This window comes from Strix uralensis, chromosome 3 (assembly GCF_047716275.1).
Source record: "Strix uralensis isolate ZFMK-TIS-50842 chromosome 3, bStrUra1, whole genome shotgun sequence".
In the NCBI taxonomy this organism is placed as follows: domain Eukaryota; kingdom Metazoa; phylum Chordata; class Aves; order Strigiformes; family Strigidae; genus Strix; species Strix uralensis.
Window position 1 is genome coordinate 107,153,892 of NC_133974.1, and position 17,934 is coordinate 107,171,825.

General features: G+C 42.5%; 1 protein-coding gene across 14 annotated transcripts in view; it reads left to right on the top strand.

Moving 5' to 3' along the window:
- The first annotated feature begins 4,817 nt into the window (after positions 1-4,817).
- Positions 4,818-17,934, top strand: part of MARK1 (microtubule affinity regulating kinase 1) — a 59,945-nt gene continuing 46,828 nt past the window's right edge. For 2 of the 14 annotated variants that reach the window (XM_074863750.1, XM_074863756.1), the window contains exon 1: positions 4,848-5,201. In XM_074863750.1, the coding sequence (XP_074719851.1) occupies positions 5,151-5,201 (51 nt within the window). In that variant the 5' untranslated portion in view covers positions 4,848-5,150. Of the gene's footprint in view, positions 5,202-17,934 lie in introns of all 14 variants that reach the window. The other 12 variants (XM_074863751.1, XM_074863759.1, XM_074863754.1 and 9 more) reach the window with 10 other exon arrangements.

Here is a 17,934-nt window from a genome sequence, read left to right on the forward strand (position 1 = left end):
TTTCATAACAACTAAATTTTTTCAGATGAAAGGGATATCAATATATTGTATTATGCTACAGATATTTCCAACATGCTACACTATGTTTGCATTATTACTCTCTGATACATAGTCTCTTCTAAGAATGTTAATATTTCCCAAAAAATGAATCTCAGAAAAGGTATTGTCAGTGCTGACGCATGAAAACGATTCGAGCCTTACCTCCTCTGCCAATATACTTAACCTAAGCTCGAGCTACAAAAAGGAAAGAAAGAAAATGATTTTTAAAAAGCAAGTTTGAAACCACTATTGAAAGCCACAACAGTCAAAAAAAGACTGCAGCAAATGAAAACAAGGGCTGAAATTCATGCCGTTGTCATTGCCCCAGGTTTCACTGTGGTTCTACCTCAGTGCTACAGTGGCTTACTAGTTTCCTTTTTGAAATTCTTCAGATGTGGGAAGAAGTAGGCTGTGGCTGTAGAGACTGGGGGCGTCAAATTGAAAGATGAGATATCGAAAATGAAGGAAATAATTGAAACTAGTTATTTTTAGCAATGGATATTGAGAGCCAGTACCAAGATCTTTAGCAATGTAGGACCAATTTATTACACCCTTCCCTTTTTTCAGGCCATCAGAGGCATGCCCAGGGACAGAGCAAATGTCCTCACTAGCTGCTTCAGACCATGGGCAACCCACATGTTTCATAGGTGGTCCTCCTTCTGTGAAATAGATCTGCTGATACTGTTTTAGAGGCTTGGGGATATGCAAGAAAGCTCTGTAACTGCAAAGTTATGCTATGATTTCATTATAGTCCTCCCAGAGATCCAGGCTGATCAGTGACAAATGCTGCTTTTATTTACCGTTTTCATATGAAGTTCTTACATGGACATTCTTATGGCAGTTCCTCATAATGGCATCAAAACTGTAAAAATCTTCAGTTACCCAGAAAATGTGAAGACACAGACTTAACTACATTTAGGGACAAATTTCAGTACAACTGACCTTGAGACAAATTCTGGCCTGTTAAATGTGTTTAAACCTTTGTTTGCATATACATGATAAGAGTATTCATAAGAGGCATGTGTTCCTATTAAAATGAAAAAAAAATTCTCATTGTTTGGAGGCTTAAAGTATTTGGGGCAAATTATAAATAATTTAACTTCTCACAAAGACTGTACCTCCTAATGATTCTTATGTCAAAATCAGAATCCTAACTGTAACTAATAATACATTTACAAAGTCTACATATATTCAAAGTATATATAATTTTGTCCTGTGTCCCTCATGAAAGTAAATAATCCACGGAGCCCTGTATCTGCAGTTTCTAATGACCTCAGGAGTCCTTGATGCTATTGCAGTCTTATTTCATGCAGCTGGAGGTATATTACTCGTACATATTTGCCAGGTCTTTCATTTCATTTTTCACAATATAGTAAATGTCCTGGTGGAATGAAATGCAATAAGAACCAAGATTTCTCTCTATTTTATTCACATCTCAGTGGTGACCTGTTCCTGAGTGATTTCTGAACCACCCACTCTTCCACTGTTGAGAATTACATTTGAAAATTGTGGGAAAAGGTTTCATTCAAGTTAGCATCTGAAATCGCTACTACAGTTGCAGATGGGATTCAGTTACTGTTAAGGTGGTGGAACACCCACCCTTCCAGTGCTGAAGTTCGAGCCAGTCACTAAATGAACTGCAGACCATCCGAGGTGGGTCCGGAGCTGGTGCTGGAGCCGGGAAGCTGCCTTGTGCTGGGCTGGAGGGACTGGGGTTTCTGTTCTTGCCTGGCTGCGCTGCTTCCATCCAGCACATGCCTGCAAACAAAAATAAAAACAGGCCTAAGCACCAGCCAGCTGGCTTCGTGGAGGAGGAGGCACACGGGCTTGGCTTCTACAAGACACAAAGCAATGAGTCCGTTCTGCCTGTGTGCTGTGAAGCTGCAGCTGACTCACTGCTGGAGCTCCCCTTGGGAGGGACAAGTGCCTACAAAGCTGACTGACACCTTAGTTTCCTCACTAAACAAAGTTGTCTAGTCATAAATAAACATGTCATTTCTGGCAAAAATGCAGAGAATGAGCATATTTCAGAATAATAATGGTGTAAGAGCTTAAGTCTTGTACTCTGTATCCTCTCTTTTTGCCTGAACACCTAGTCAGGAATGAAACAACTGGGTACTCACCCAGGCTCGAGCAGGGGCCTGTGCAGCTTTCTCAGAGCTTGGGGTAAAAGGCACAACCACTACCCAGAGCTTTCTATTGACATGAGTCACTTCTGATGTGAGGAGCCAAGGCTTTCTCCAGCCCCTCAAAACATGGATCCCAAGCAAAACACTCCTGCAGCTCCTGCCTTCCCAAAATGACAGCCTTCCCCTCGCTGCCTGCCGTTTGCACCCCTCCACAGCCACCGAGGCTGTGCTGCTGCCACCATCCGAGCCCTGCTTGCGCTCTGTGACTCACACTGGGCACCACACAGGACTTAACGCCACCTGAAGCAGCAATAACATTCTGCACATTTTAATGCAGGTCTCAAACCGCTTGGAGCATCCTTCCTCCAGACGACTTTTGCGCTCAGCCCATTGCCTATCTTCTGTTTGGTCTCTTTAGAGAGCTGCGGGGGGATGACGGGACCGTGTTCACCTTCACCATGCAGCTCCTCGGTTGTTGTCCCTGCATTTTCTCACTCAGGGGAGACAAGAGGCCTGTAGTAATTATCAAACAAGACTAAACTGAGCTATTAAATGAATGAGTGTCCTTATTAACGTGAAAGAAGATGATAACAACCATGGCCAAAACAACTGCAAAGCAGATCTTCAGATAACAAAGATTATTACATTATTACACTTTTAATTTCTGATGAACCAACATTTTCCTATGAATTACTGACCAAAACATATTCAAATTCTAAGGCAGGAAGTCTTTCTAAGCTTTCCCTTAGTCAGTGGTGCCATTAAACACATTTAGAACACTTTTGAGTTTATACTCCTTTCTTCTCCGACCACAAGCGCGTACACAAATCCATACCACGATGGGCTTGCATCAGTGAGAGTTTTGACCAAGTAAGGGTTGCAGAATCAGGCCCCACGCAGAGCACTAGACACAGCCTTGCTCTTATTTGGGATAAAAGTGAATGCATTTTGATGAGCTAAGCAACCAAACTGGGTTAATATCCAGTTTGTCAACAAACTTGTTTTGGCGTGCTGGCTAGACCATGGCTGTTTACCCTGAGTAAACCCAATCTTGGATTATTTTTTTCCCAGGAAAATGAAGGACCCTGACATTTCCCTTGCAGTTGGTAGTGTCAGCTATGTCAGGAGAGAGCTAGGAGCTCACAGAGACCCTTGCAAGGATTTGAGAAGCTTTGGGCTGAGGACTAGCTGGGAGCCTCTATCATTCCAGACAGACAAATCATGCACACTCAGAGCACCAGGATTGCTGAATGTGCAAAGAGCGAGTCCAGTCACACTGCTCGTACAACGTGGGGATGCTCTCTGCCTGTGCCTGCATCAGCTACAGACCACATCTGGAAAGCTCCACTGTCGGCTGACCCGGGCTGACACCAGAATCACACCAGAACTAACATAGCCAGAACTAAATAGGCTCTGTTTAGTGTGTTTACCTATAAATTTAGGTGTGCATATATATCTAACCTATAAATATAGGTAATAAATTACAATCCGTGCTCTTTCACAAGCACGTAAGGGCTTCCTGGAGATAGACATACAACCCATCAAGTGGCTTCCGAAGTAGCTTTCATACAGAAGGTCTTTCAGAACAAGGACTGTGTTTACAGCATTTATGAAGATGTTTACAGCCTCGGCTACAAAAATCTGTCAAAATACTGCAATGGAAATTCAGGCGCATTGTTTTTGGTGCAGGGGAGGTTATTTTTTTAATTTTGCAGATTATTTTTAGAGTTCGGTGAAGGGTTTGGCTGGTTTTATAGCAAAAGCTGCTGTGATGTAAACACTACTAACTTCTCAAAGACAAAAATGTGTGTATGGTTCTAATTTTAAGTACATGAGGTCATCGGTGAAGTGTTCGAGGACTGCGTGCCTGTCAGACACGAGTGGATAGATGCGTCGCAGAGTCTTGTCGATCCGATTTCAGCTTCAAGTGGGTATAAAGGCGGCTGGCTGTCGCCGGCGCACAAGTAAACGCCTTGATTTACACAGATGCTGACACAGGGTTTTACGAGCCTCCAGAAAGTCTGTGCCTTGGACTCGGAGCCCTGTGCGGGAGGCGGGCAGGGCTGCCCCACCGCCCCTTCCAAGGCCGACTCCTGGTGATGGGGCGAGTCCCTGTGGCAACCCACTCGCCAAGCTGCAGCGGGCCCCGGCACCCCCGTGGGCCCCGTCCCGCGTCCCTTCACGGAGGGGGCTGGGGGCTCCCCAGGCGACTGACTGCCCGAGCCCCGCCGGCCTCCTCCCGGGCCGCCCCATCCCGGCGGGCTGAGGACGCGCCCGGCCCCGCCGGCGGGCCCTGACCCCGGAGCACCGGGACGCCTCCTCCCCTCGGCCTTCCCTCACGAAGCAGCACACCTGCCCCGGCCCGCTTCACCCCGGGCCCGGCGCGCCCCTCCCGGCCGGCCCCCACCGCGGCTGAGCGCGGCGTGGCGCCACCCGTGACGGGGGCCGAGGCGGGAGGGACGGTGGCGCCGGCGGAGGCCGCCCTCCCGCCCGCGTTTGCCGCGCCCGCCCGCACCGCCCGGCGCTTCCTGCGGCGCGGGGCGGCGGAGCCTGGCCGGCGGGGCCGTGCCCAGCGCGGCGGGGCGGGGGCGGGGAGGAGGAGGAGGAGGAGGAGGAGGGAGGGGAGAGACGGGGAAGGGAGCGCGGGGCAGCGGCGGCAGGAGGAGGAGTCGGTGCCGCCGCCGGATGCTGCGAGGAGGCGCCGCGGCCCCCCTGCGCTGCCGGCCGCTCACCTGAGCGGGCAGGAGGGAGGAGGAGCCGGCGGCCGAGCTGCGCGGAGCCCGGCGGCGGGCGGAGGGTCAGGCGGGCGGGCGAGGCCATGGCGCCGGGCGCCTAGCGGGGCCGGCAGCGCGGCAGGAGGCCCGCGTCCCGCCGTGTGCGCCCGCCTGCCGGCGGGGGCAGCCGGCGGCCTCCGCCGCGGCCTAGGAGAGCGGGCGGCCTTCCCCTCAGCGCGCCGGGCGCGGCGCCGCCGCGGCCCACAAGATGTCCACTCGGACGCCGCTGCCCACCGTCAACGAGCGGGACACGGAGAACGTGAGTGCCGCGCCGGGCCGGGCCTCCCGCCGCCGCGCCCCTTCTCCCGCCCGCCGCCCCCTCCGCGGCCGCCGCTCCCCGGCACCTGGCGGCGGCCCGGCCCGGCCCGTCCTGTCGCCCAGGCCAGGTGCCCGAGGGGCGGGCGGGGCGCCCGCCGCCGTCCCCTCGCCCGACGGGCCGGGCGCTCCCCAGCGCCGGGCCGGCACCGCCGCCTGCCCGCGCCTCCGGCTCCTCCATGCGGCGCTGCCGGGGCGGGTCCGGCGCGCTGCGCTCCACGTCGGCCCTGCCCGCCCGCGGCCCCGGGCCTCCCGCGGAGCCGGCGGGCGGCTGCCGCCCCGCACGGCGGCCGGGCAGCCCCTTCCGCGCGTGGTTGGGCCGGGCCGGGCCGGGCTGCCCTTATATGTACTTGGCTGGAGCCGGCGGCTGCAGGCGCACGCAGGCAGTTGGCTTCGGTCCCCCGCCGGGGAGAGGCCTCCGGCCCCGCGGGCTGCGGGCCGGGCTGCCTTGCCTTCACGCGTCCCCCACAGCGGGCACCCCGCTGCCTGGGTCGGGGCACCCACTCGTGGGCTTTCCAGCTGTCTGGCACTCGGCCCCGTCTCGCCTTCTGGGATTCAGCCGTACTTGCTCTTTGTTTGGTTTGCACCTCGAAGACGGTCCCCGGCGTTGCCGTTGCTGTATTCCTTCCTCTGTTTTGCTTTGTGTTGCGTCTGAGGGAGGCTGGCGTCGTGTCCTCGGTACCTCCCGAGTTGATTGTTTGTATCTTCCTTTGTGCTCTGTTTAGACATCTTTGCGCTCTTCCTCTGCTCCGCCCGGACTTGATGGAGTAGAAGCACAGTGTTGTTCTTAGTTGTGGTGGTCTTCCCACAGGAAATAACCAGACTTGGTTACGATAGACGGTGTACCTGAGAAATCTTAAAATCCTGGACCACGTCTGGTCCTGTCCATCGGTGGTGATGATTTAAATAGGCAGTAGTATGGGAGGTGTGAACTTTTCGTCTTAGGTGAGGGGACTGATATTAAAAAAGGTATGTTTGGAATGTGTGGCGGATATCGTTAGTCGCCTTTGGGAAGGTGGCAGAAGGCGCAGGAGGGAAAAAGGAGTCATATGAAATTTAACGCATGCAGTTGTACCAACTTCTGCTTGGGTGGAAAGTGATCGGTAAGAAACGAAGGAAGATGGCCTGGTGGGTTGAGATGGGTTGAGGAAGATGCTTGTGTGTATTGCATCAATCTGTAGAGGTTCTGGCCAACAGTGGGAGCTCATAATGTTAGTTACTGTACAAGTCAAAACAGCTGTGCCTGCTGAGTAGGTTACTGAATTATATGAAATGAAAAGTGAATACGAGAAGAGGGATTGGAAGACAAACGTAACAGAAATGAGATAATATAGTTAAAGATGTGAAACCCTAGCTTGGTGTCTTATTATAATGACCTTTTAGTATCAGTCGCTTAGTGAAAGTTTAATTGACATAGCAATATCAGCCTAGTTACTAGTTAAAGCAAGTCTGTCCTTGCTCTATGGACTGATGAGTCCTGTATTACTGTCAGAACAAAAGGAAGTCCTTCAGATGAAAATGAAAGCTTAGATTTAATTAAATGACAAAGTCCAGGTTTGAGTGATACATGTTACTTATGAGCCTCCATTTCAAATGTATATAGAAATGTAGATGAGAGAGAGATGACAGGAAAGGATAGGAAATATTTATGCATGTATCCAGTAATATAGTATATAAGACTTGCAAAGTACATTTACACAAGGCAAATGGAAATATTCTCAAACGTCATCAACTTCTATGGAATGAAAACTTCAATTAAAGTGTTAGTAGTTCATTTAGAAAATATTATGCTAGTTTTGAGTGCTCTATTTTGACACCTAGAGATAAGTAAGGATTTTCTTTTATTATTATTTCAGAGTGTATCAGGTATCTAAAAAACCCAGGTTTGTACAGGATATGAAAACGCTCAAAATTGCACATTTGCTCCTGAAAATCTTGGTATAAGCCTGTAACCTAATAGTAATGAATATAATCTTCTGGTCAGATAAGCAGTAAAGAGCCGTGCAGTAGTAAGTTCCCAAATGTGCACAAAGTAATTCTAGTGCTGTCGTTAGTGTGACGTCTGCTGGGTTTTGGAGCAGAGATCTCAAGGAGGTTGTTGCTTCTGCCGGTCAGGGAGCCTTGGGAAGCCCTCTTTGCTACTTGTGGTCTCCCTTACGTAAAACCTTTGGCTAAAGTGGCAAACGTGGAATGGAGGAGGACATGGTCCGTTGCTGACTTCATGAACAGCAGCATTCCTTGATTTAAAATGGACTCTGTCAGGGTGAGGTGAGACTTTTAATTTACTTTTAATGTGCTTCCTCCTGCTAATAAACACTAATGGACTGGGGAGGTGTTTATGCTGATGGGTCTTGATGCACAAAGTTTAGCTAGTAAGCTCTGGGTAACTGAGGTGGTAAGAAGTTGCAACTGAAGGGAGAAGTTATTGGAAAGAGGGAGGAGTGAAAGAGCAGTGCAAGTGTAAGTGGTTTTGGCCTGGTAAATAAATCCATCTTTGTAGTGCATATTTCCAATTCCCAGGTACGTATATTAACGCAGCTCTCCCAAGTTCTGCAGCTAAATGTGACCTTCAGGAGAGTGCTGCTCTCTTCCATCTCCTACGTGTGGCCATCTCAGCAATGTTGCTCCATTGTCTGACTCTCAAGGGACAGACTGTAGCTCTGTATCCCGGAAAGATTGATGGTTCTGAGTACAAGCCTACGTACACGTCCAGCTGTGCTTTGCATGTGGCGTGAGGTTGTTGCATGAAATCATGGGGAACTACCCTACCACTGCTAACCCCTGTCTCTTGGCAGCTGCTTTTAATGCTCTTTAAAATAGGAAATAAATAAAATTTCAACATATGCTTTTCTCATTGAGTATGCAAGCATGTGTTCTCTCATTTGAAAAAAAAAAAAATCTAATTGGTTATAGCACCTATCATAAGAATATACATTCCTTGAGGAATTATGGGAGTTCCTGGTGGGATGGTTGAAAAACATGCGTATTTCCATAATTCTTTATGCCTTTTATCCCACAGTGCCCTTTGAAAATAGTCTAGAAGGGGTAAGATCATGCAGCAGATTACTTGATAAGGTCTTATCAGAAAGCTGGAGTGAAAGGTACGGGGACCGCTGACAATGGACAAACAACAGGTGGAGGGAAACAGTGGCTGTGAAACAGTCAGTATGTGTATAACTGATAGGTCTATGTTACAGAAATTCACACTGTTTTTTTTTTTTTTCCTTTTTGCTATTCTTTATGTCTCCCAGTGCTAGGTTTAACTTTTCTAGCATATGTCCATAAATATTTTTCATTGGAAATGTTACTCCTCTTTCATGAAAGCTGTGCTTAAGGAAACAGAATATGATTGTCAAACGTTTATTCCTGTTGAATGCTTTATTGGGAAACTTGAGGAAATTAATGGGTGGAGGCAGTACAGTAAAGATTATTTTCATGCCTATTACTGGATTTATTTCTTTCATGTGAGGGGTAAGAGTAGTATTCAAAATAATAGTTTTCCTGTGTTTTGATTTTGTGCATGTAACTATTTACAGCTTTTTCGATAGATTTTATGTAGGCTGTGGTAGGTAATGTTTCAGTGCATTCAAACACTTGCAGTTGAGGTTAGTTTGGGTGAACTGAGCTTCCCATCTCTGCTGAGGCTGGGGGAGGAGAGGGACAGGAATCAAAAGCTTTGAGCTAGAGTAGCTCTTTTGTTTTCATTGAGTTGGTATTAAATGAGGAAAGGGGCTTTTATGTTTTTTCCTTCATATTATATTGTATGATGTCATTAAATTGGGGAATGGTTTTCCTGAATTAAGGCAAAAGAAAATAAATATGTCAGTAAATAGTCTCTTAAATGATTTTGGGCAGATCTGTATAAGAAAAGACTCAAAGATTCAACAGTCAGCTGAATGCTACTTCCTTTAGTAAAATTAATAAAAATGAGAATGCTGTAGTTTGCCTTTTCTTAGTCTGGCATAAGAATACTTTTTTTTTCTATAGTAAGTGTAATTTAATCTTTTGAAGGTATTACTATTATTTGTGAAGGCATTACCATTTATTTGTGTTGTGACATCACCCATCTAGCTAAGTTTTTAAGGTATTATTTTGCTTTGTATTTTACAGACACATAAAAGTTAGTTAATTCTGCTGCTGAGATCTTGTATGTTTATGGCAGAAGAAGAAACAAACAAGGCAGGAGGGCTGGATGATAACACTGGCCAGAGTCGAAGAGGAATGTGGGAATTGTGGTTTATCTTACCTCGCCAGAGCCATATGAGAATGATCAGGAGATATCATGGCAGAGGGAGTTTTAAGGAAGAATAATACAGTGCCATACGATCATGTGATCTGCTTCATTATCATACAAATAATTATAACTTTGGCACACACACACCTCTTTGCTGACCAGCAAGGGAAGGGTGATGACTCGCATGTCAGCTAAAGTGGGTGTGGTTATGGCTGACTTTCTGATAGGGGAGACTACTAGGCAACTGCATTTTAAAGAGGAAAAAAATTTGAACAGGGCAAGAGATAAGAGGATGGAGTGGAGTGGTCAGGTTGGGGTAATAATAATTATACCATGTTTAATTTCTTTTTGGTTTTTTTTTTGTTTGTTTGTTTTGTTTTGGTTTTTTTTCTTCTGGATTTGGTTTTGTACAATAAGAACACATGGTTTTGATTTGGACAGAGGGGGCGTGGGAGAAAGTGTCTGACGAGAATTCTTTCGTTCAGTGCCTTAAGCAGAAGAGTGGCCTAGTTTCCAAGCCTTATGGGTTCAAGAGTACAGCTGTATCTTTCTTATCCACAGGAGATGGGCTTTAGCAAAGTGGAGAATGCCTGTGTTTTTTCCTTGTAAGATTATTTTCCTTGATCATAAATACACCATTAGGTCGTATGTTTGTTTGAATGGTAAGAACAGGGTATGTTCTCCTAATCTTACTTTCAAGGTTTGTCTTTTCTTTAAGCAGACTTGTTTTGATTCAGGTCTTGAGCAAGCTTCTATATTGTGGGGAAAAACACATGTTTTTACTAGAGCATTATGCACAGAGCGAGCAAGGTTCATTTTGTTACGAAGTATGTTATCCACTTTGAAGTTAACCTTCAGTGTGAATCGGAGAGAGTCATGGAACAGGTGATGTAGATATTTAGTTTCATTTTCTGTCAAAGAGAAATATTTTGGAACAAACAAGTGAAAATCTAGCTTCAGTGTTCTTTCTAGGCATCATAAAAGAGTATATAGTGTTAAAGTTCAAAAAGAGTTAATCCAGTTTGATTGTACTACTTGTTTCATTTCATACTTCATGGGGTTTTTGAGGTTCACAGGTAAACATAAAGTTAGATTGTTTGTGGTTGGTGTTCTGTAAACTGTACTTACATGGTCAGTGGAGTTAAACGCTGAACTAGAACAAGGAGATTATGTTCCATGGAGCCTTGTTACTGGTGGGGTCTCTACCATCATATTTTCCTCATCACATGGACTTACTGTTTATAGTAATGGAGCTTTTTTAATTTTAAACTCTGCACTTAAAATGTTTTAAACATCAGTTAAGGCAGGATTTTTTTCCCCTTGTGGCACCCAATTATATTTGGAAATTAATGTTTCTGCTATAAATGTGGTAAGTTTCTACCATCACAATTGCTGTTTAGCAGAGGGAGCTCCTGCTAACTTCTAATTTATATCAATAGTTTAAACACAGAAAAAGTAGTAATTTCATTTTTCTTTTACATGCAGATACAGTGATTTCTGTAAAATTATATTCTTGATCAGTGATTTGTATATGCACTTGCAGAGGGTTTCTTTCTTGTTCTCAGAATTTTTAGTATAGACCCAGCCTTAATATCTTACTGATGTTTGAGAGAGAGCTTTAAACACTGTTTTCCAGTAGAGCAGATTTGTTGAGAAACTGTCCTGTAAAAAGGAGGGATGATTTTACTATTATTGTGGAGCTACAAATCTATGGCGCAATTAAAGCCCTAAAACAGATTCCTTACAAATTGGCCTACTAACAACTTGAGAGGTTGAGCGAACTTTTCAAATGTTGTGATATCAGAGAGAAAGCATTTTATCGCCTCTGTCTGAAGCTACTAAAAGATATTATCTAACCTTCTTTTTTTAAAAAAAAAAAAGTTTATGTTCTGTGCTGCCCTCCAGGTTAAATATACTACTTGTAAGTTGCTGCAGACGGTGACATGTTTCAAACTTAGCTTATTCGTGTTGTGGTCATGACAACACTGGAAACACAATGCTTGCTTTTTGTAATCTTTCTAGAATTTCGGAATCACCCCAAAATTTTGTTTTAATGACCTCACAGTTTTGTCTGGGTCTTCATTCTTGAGTGTTTACTCCCCTCTAGGTAATGGTAAATTAAGAAGAAATGTTCCTCACAGTTGAACGTTTCTGAAAACAACTATGAAAGCAGAAAAGTTCCATTGAAACATTCACATTGTTTGGTGTAATGAATATAATGCAACTGAATTTTAGTTTTAATAATAAGCTCTTTCTCCACATCAACTACCAACCCTGTTTAATTGTTAATATTTTTCTACTTTTTTCACATTCTAAATTAACTTTTTTCAGTGTGTTCTCTCTGCTCAGTGCTAAACTGAGCTTTAAATTGGTCTAGTTGTATTTCATCTAAAAAAGAAAACTTCTCTTGGTTTTTTTGTTTTGTTTTGGGTTTTTTTGTTTTTTTTTTTTTTGTTTTTTCTGTGAATAACTTAGTAAAACTAAAGGATTGCCAAGATCTCAAGGTCAGTTTAAAACTTCATATCTGTATGTGATGATGCAGCTTAGACAGTTTCAGTGAGCATCCTGGTGAATCTAAGGTTAAAAATTCCAAGAGGATAAGATGGTTCTTGTTCTTAAGGTAGGTATCCCTGTGCTTGTTTCATCATATTTTTTTCTAAGTAGTGACCAAACACACTATAGCTATCATGACAAAATAGTTTAAGGCAGAAACATTGGAAAGTACTTGCTGTGCTTATCATAATCCTGCTTCTTTGTGAACTCAGATGGCAGTTGAAAAAAAATGTTTAGTTGTTTGGGTTTTGTTTTTTTCTTTTTCAGATGAGCATTTTGTCAGGGATTTCTTTATGTATGGTTTTTAAAAAAAACACCAACTTACGCTGAAAGACATATGTTCACAGTTGTAGTAAGGCGTCTGCACAGTTAAATTCAGCTGGGCTACAATTAACCTTTAAAGCAATGAACTGGACATGCTCATGGAACAGTGCCATGGTTTAGACTGTAGTGATTGATCAATAGAGTGTATTTATGTAAAACCCCAAACCGCAGGTTTTCTGTACATCTCTGTAGAATGGAAGATCATTATGTTATTCTAAAATTCTCCATCAGAACAGCTGCTCAACAGTCACTTTACATCACTTAAATCATCGTGGAAAGCTGGCTCTCTCCTGCTGGAATGAATGCATTGTCTCTGTGTTTTCAAGTCCTTGTACTCTGTTGGTTGTTGTATATGGATTCAGGAAAAAGTAATTTTCCTTATTTTATCTTGCTGTTCCTTTGCTTGTGGGACACCTTGGGTGTGTAGACTGTGGGTGTCACAATGAGAAGTGGTCTGCACTCCACTTGTTTGATTGTCATTGACATGACTTATGATCAAGATGACTTTTGTAGAGATTTCTGAGCTGTTCAAGATTTAAGTGCTCAGTACCAATGACTCCTGGCCCTTTCTGTGTGAACTATGTCAAGTTTGCAACATTTTATAAAATGTAAGACATGTTATAGAAACCTACATTCATAATACAGTAACACAATGTGTTTTGGAAAAAGAGAGATTATTTTTCTTCATAGTTGCATTCTTCAGAAGACTGGCAATATTTCAGAAAGAGGACTCTTGGTTACAGTAAGCTTTAGCCAGTTTCATTGTTTTAACTTCCAAACTGTATACCCAACTTAAAGAAGCACTTGCAAAAAGAAAAAAAAAAAAAAGAGCAGTAAAACATTCTCTAAATTGTTCAGTCATTTTGAATGGCCAGTAAGTATAGCACCCTGATATGTGTGTTCACAGTGATAATGATTCCTCAGGTAAGGATTGATAAACATAGTTGAGTTATACTGAGGAGAGAATGAAACATATTCGTGACTTCAGATCAGTGTCTGCCTTGTTCACCGTGACCCTAGTGGTGTGTTGGCAGTGAGTAGAATAATAATACTGTTTTATGTTTGAACATGTGGCCTGTAGAATTCACAAAAGTAGAAAAATGTTAATCATGTTAATCAGAGCAGACAATGATATCCAAACTTAGATGTATTTTAATTGATTCAATGTAAGGAGTTTTGTCCAGTTGTGTTGCAGAACTGTATTTTAAACATACGTAGTTGTGATACGGATAGCTTGAATAATGAGACAGAACTTTATTTCACCTCTAATGAAAGCACTTGTGTAGTACATCGATGTTCGCATAGCTGAACATACAGAGTTACTGGATAGCCCATGGCAGTCTTTTGCAAGAGCAGATAATGATAGTATTACTGGTGACAAAGTCTTAATTGTTTTTGTATTATAAAGTAATAGTAGTGCATGATAACTTTTAAAATCTCAAGCAGAGACAAAATTAGGCAAGGTTGTTAGAGAGAAGTGATATCTTGCATTAGACAGATGTGGTTGGAGACTAGATTAGATTTGGGTAGATTAGGCTCTTGCAGGGCTTGCTGTAAAGACTCCTGCCCAAGGCTAACCTTGTGGTAAAACCTGTAGTGTCTCTGTAGGAGGACCCACGCCTTGCTCATGATGCAGTAAAACACACACCTTCTTGTAAGTGGAGGCACAGCCTTAGTCACTGCGATAGAGTGCTATTTTCAGCTCTCTTGTAAGCTTTCCTCCCGGCTTCGTCCTTTCCCCACTGTTGGCTCTTATCTTTTCCATCTTAACCCAATACTTAGGAGAAACTAAAAGAAAAATAATGTAAAACATCTTTTACTTCTTTCCAAGCAGCCCACTTTTTCAGAAGGAAGAAGGCCATTTATATGTAATCTTAATGTTAAAGGTTATCACATAGACCATTTTTCTTATTTACTCCCTCAAATACTTGACCAATTTTATTTTAAACCTGGTGGTAGTCTCTAACCTGCCATCACAGCAGCTTTGTCCTTGCATACTTCCCAATATCCATCTTTCTGAGATTCCGTCTACCCATGTTCATTAGGTTGCTGGCCATTTAGTACCTGTAATTTCCTATCTCATCACATTCTTGCCTTCCCCCCCTCCCCTTGTTTTCCCCCACATTTTGCTTACTGATGTTCTTTTGTGCTTCAGCTTGTGTACTTGTTGCCAACTTCCTTATGCTTCTCACTCTTTCTGGGACCTTTTCCAGTTTTGCTCATTTAATGACATAAGCAAAACCAATACAAAGCTTTACTAAAGCTATGTAGTTGTAGCTCCTGTTTATCCTTTTGTGTGAATCCCAAGGAGCATTTTAGTATGAGAATAATCTGAATTGTAAAGTTAAAGGGGGTGAAGAAATGTTTTGCTGTGGGTGGGTTGGGGGGAGTTGTTTCTGTTTTGGGGACTGCTCTTGAAATTATTATCAAAAAGGCTTGTTACAACTTTAAATACTCATCAGTTAGACTGTATTTTCCTCACTCTGCATTTCCTTCCCTCCCCCTTAGTAAAGTTACTGAGTCGCCTTCTCTGAGATAACAGCAGAGAGTAACCAAAGCTTTATAATGATAAAAGGACATACAATTTTGTAATGCTCTTTGTAGAGAGAGATTTTCTTCATAAACTCAGTAGATACGTAAAGAATTTAATGTGCGAGAATTGCAGAGTTAGGGAAGCGAAGTGTGGGGCGTACTGCAGTGCGTGTAGCAGCAGTGTAAATTACTTGTGCTTAAACAGTAAATATCTGAAATTCCTTTGAGAATGCATGTTTGGCTTCAGTTGTATGTGAGTATCTTTCTAATTCTTAGATGTTTCTGTCATTACTTAAAATAAACAGAGGCATAGCTCAAAAAATCAGAGAATCTCGAGCATTAAAAGGAATCTGATTTTTGCCATGGAAGTTACCTTAGCCTGTTAAATGCTATGTTGAGCTCTTACAGAGGATATGGTTGTTTTCTACAAATGGATTGCATGTGTAATGTATTTACTCATATCTCTATTCCAGATAATATCAATTGAAGGTTAAAGAATTCTTTAAAGCATTTGGTTTTTATTTAGTAATTTTTTTCCAACAGTAATCAGATTTTCTTCCCCTGCAATTATTACAGACTGTCTACTGGTGGTTAAAAAAAAAAAAAAAATAATCAGGAAAACGTCATTACTTGGTGAAGAACTAAAATAGTATTTTTTTCCTTAAGATCAGACTCCAGAAGGAATAACAATTGTAATCATTCAATACAATGAGATGTATACAGAAAATACTAATAATCCTGTCTTTAAATATTCTTTACCAGGCATACTTATGTACAGTAGCCTTTCAAACTTGCTTTTCTTAATTTGATATTAAATGAACAGGGCAAGCTGCTTTTTAGAGTTCTTTCTTCCAGTGATGGACATAAGATGCACATGAACAAAGAAAATTTATGAAAGCACTTCACAATGAAACTCTTGCTCCATCTACTGCATAGTCCAGAGAAATCTTATCTACAGAAAGTTGGTAAGAGCAATGAGGGTCGAAGTAATATGGATGCTGGAATTAGTCAATGGAAACATAACCATTATTAGAGAGTGTATGTCTACAGCAGTGTTTGTAGACAGGCTAAGGGAAATCTAATCCCTCAACCTGTGCAAAGCAAAGTAGACTGAAAAAAACTGCATTTAAAGGTCCTTTTTAAGAGAGCTATTCTTGCTTATCCAGTGATTGCAGTAAAGTGCTCATATCAAAATCAAATTTGATGTTTTCTAAATACTACAAGATAATACTGATTATTATTATTGCTGTTGTTGTTGTTGGCTTTGTGACCATTTGTAAAACTTTGTATTTTGATATAGTGTACAAGCTTTTTTACCGTTACTTGTTAAATCCATATCTTAAGTAGAGTTCTTTTCAAAGTGAGTGGTGCCAAGCCTTCTGGAGTAGCATAGAAGAGACAAACTGGCCTCCTGTATCCATCTGTTTGTTTTCATTTCCTTCACATAATAATAATTATTAACCTGAAGAAGCTGAATTAAATATAGCACTTGACTAGCTTGGACGAAAGTTATTATGATAACGTGAAATATTAATGGTGCATGAGCCATTTTCCTAATATTGTCTTGATTTAATTGAAGATATTTCTAAGATTAGCTCAGTGGGTGACAAACAAAAAAAACCCAAAGCAAACTGGGAGACTGTCAAATATATTGGTGGATGGTACAGTTATATATTGGAGTTAAGTTTACCTCCAGATAATTACTGAGAAAAGGTAGAAAGCTTTGCCTGATTTCAGGTCAGCTGTTTGGTGGTAGGAGGATGGTAGAAAATGAATAGAATCTTTGTTAGCTGCTTGGTGAAATGAGAAAGACATTTAACGCAATAGCTCTCATCCCCTGGGTTTGGAACGGTTCTAGTTAGTTCGGTAAATTAATGGAAGAAAATTACAGACAGAGTCCTGGTAAGCCTGTGATAATTTAGGGATCACAGCATTGCATAAGGGGATATGTGACTGTCTCTCCTGCAGTGCTGTGTCTTTCCTCATCTCTTAAGATGCAAGGAGCATCTTGGGACTGTGGGTGAGAGAGAGAGACCCTTGGCAGGTTGATGGTGGAAGAGAGAACATAACATTGCTGTCTGACCCATCCTAAGTCTTGGCATAATTCAGTGATGTCCATTTGAAATCTGCATAAGGATGACTCTCCTTTTAAGGTTTTGAGGATGGATTCCCACTTGCTGGTATGGAGATTGATAGTCCCTGTCACCTGATGACATTGTCCTCAGGTTCCCATGACTTCTTTGCTTTCCTGACTTTCTCTTCCTTAAGACTGATTCGAATTAATTTCTGTCTTAATATGAGACAGCATCTGATTAGGTAAGTCACCTCAGTTGGGAATTTCCAGACAGTAAGACACATTGCTCTCATGTTATCTAAACTGTTTCAATGTCCAGCTCAGGACAGAGCCAAGAGTTGTCACTGCTAATGATGGGCTGGATGCCACCATTGCTGCTACTGGTTATTTGCTGTACCTCACCATCTAGAGCTGGAAATGCCTGATTTTGACAGCTTGCAAGCTGGGGTACTGTCTAAAGACTAGGGTCTGGGATTCCTCACCCACTGATTGTCAAGGACTCAAGAGAGAAAGTCACACTTCTTTTTATTGTTTTTTTGTTCTTACTTTTGGATTGGCTGCTTATTTTAATGACTGTATTCATTTTGAATACATATTAGTTTCTGGGTAAATCAAGATGTATTGTGTTTTAATATTTTCTTTGCATTCTGTGATGTTTTTTCTTTTGCTTCCTTTGCTGACATGTAACATGGACTATTTCATTTATGTTCATTCTTTTTCTTAACGCTTGGCTTTTTACATCTTGGCTATACTCGCACATAATTTCTGTTTATGGTTTTAATTTAGTTCATTGACAGATATCTGTGGTATATGTGTGATTGTCAGTATTCTTTATCTACTGTAGTACTGTATCTGCCAGTTTAAAGCATATAAAGAAATAGAATTTTTTTCTAGCTATATTACATACTTTGAAAAATCTTTGATGTTTTCCTTTTTTTTCAATTTAGCTTCCTAGTTGTA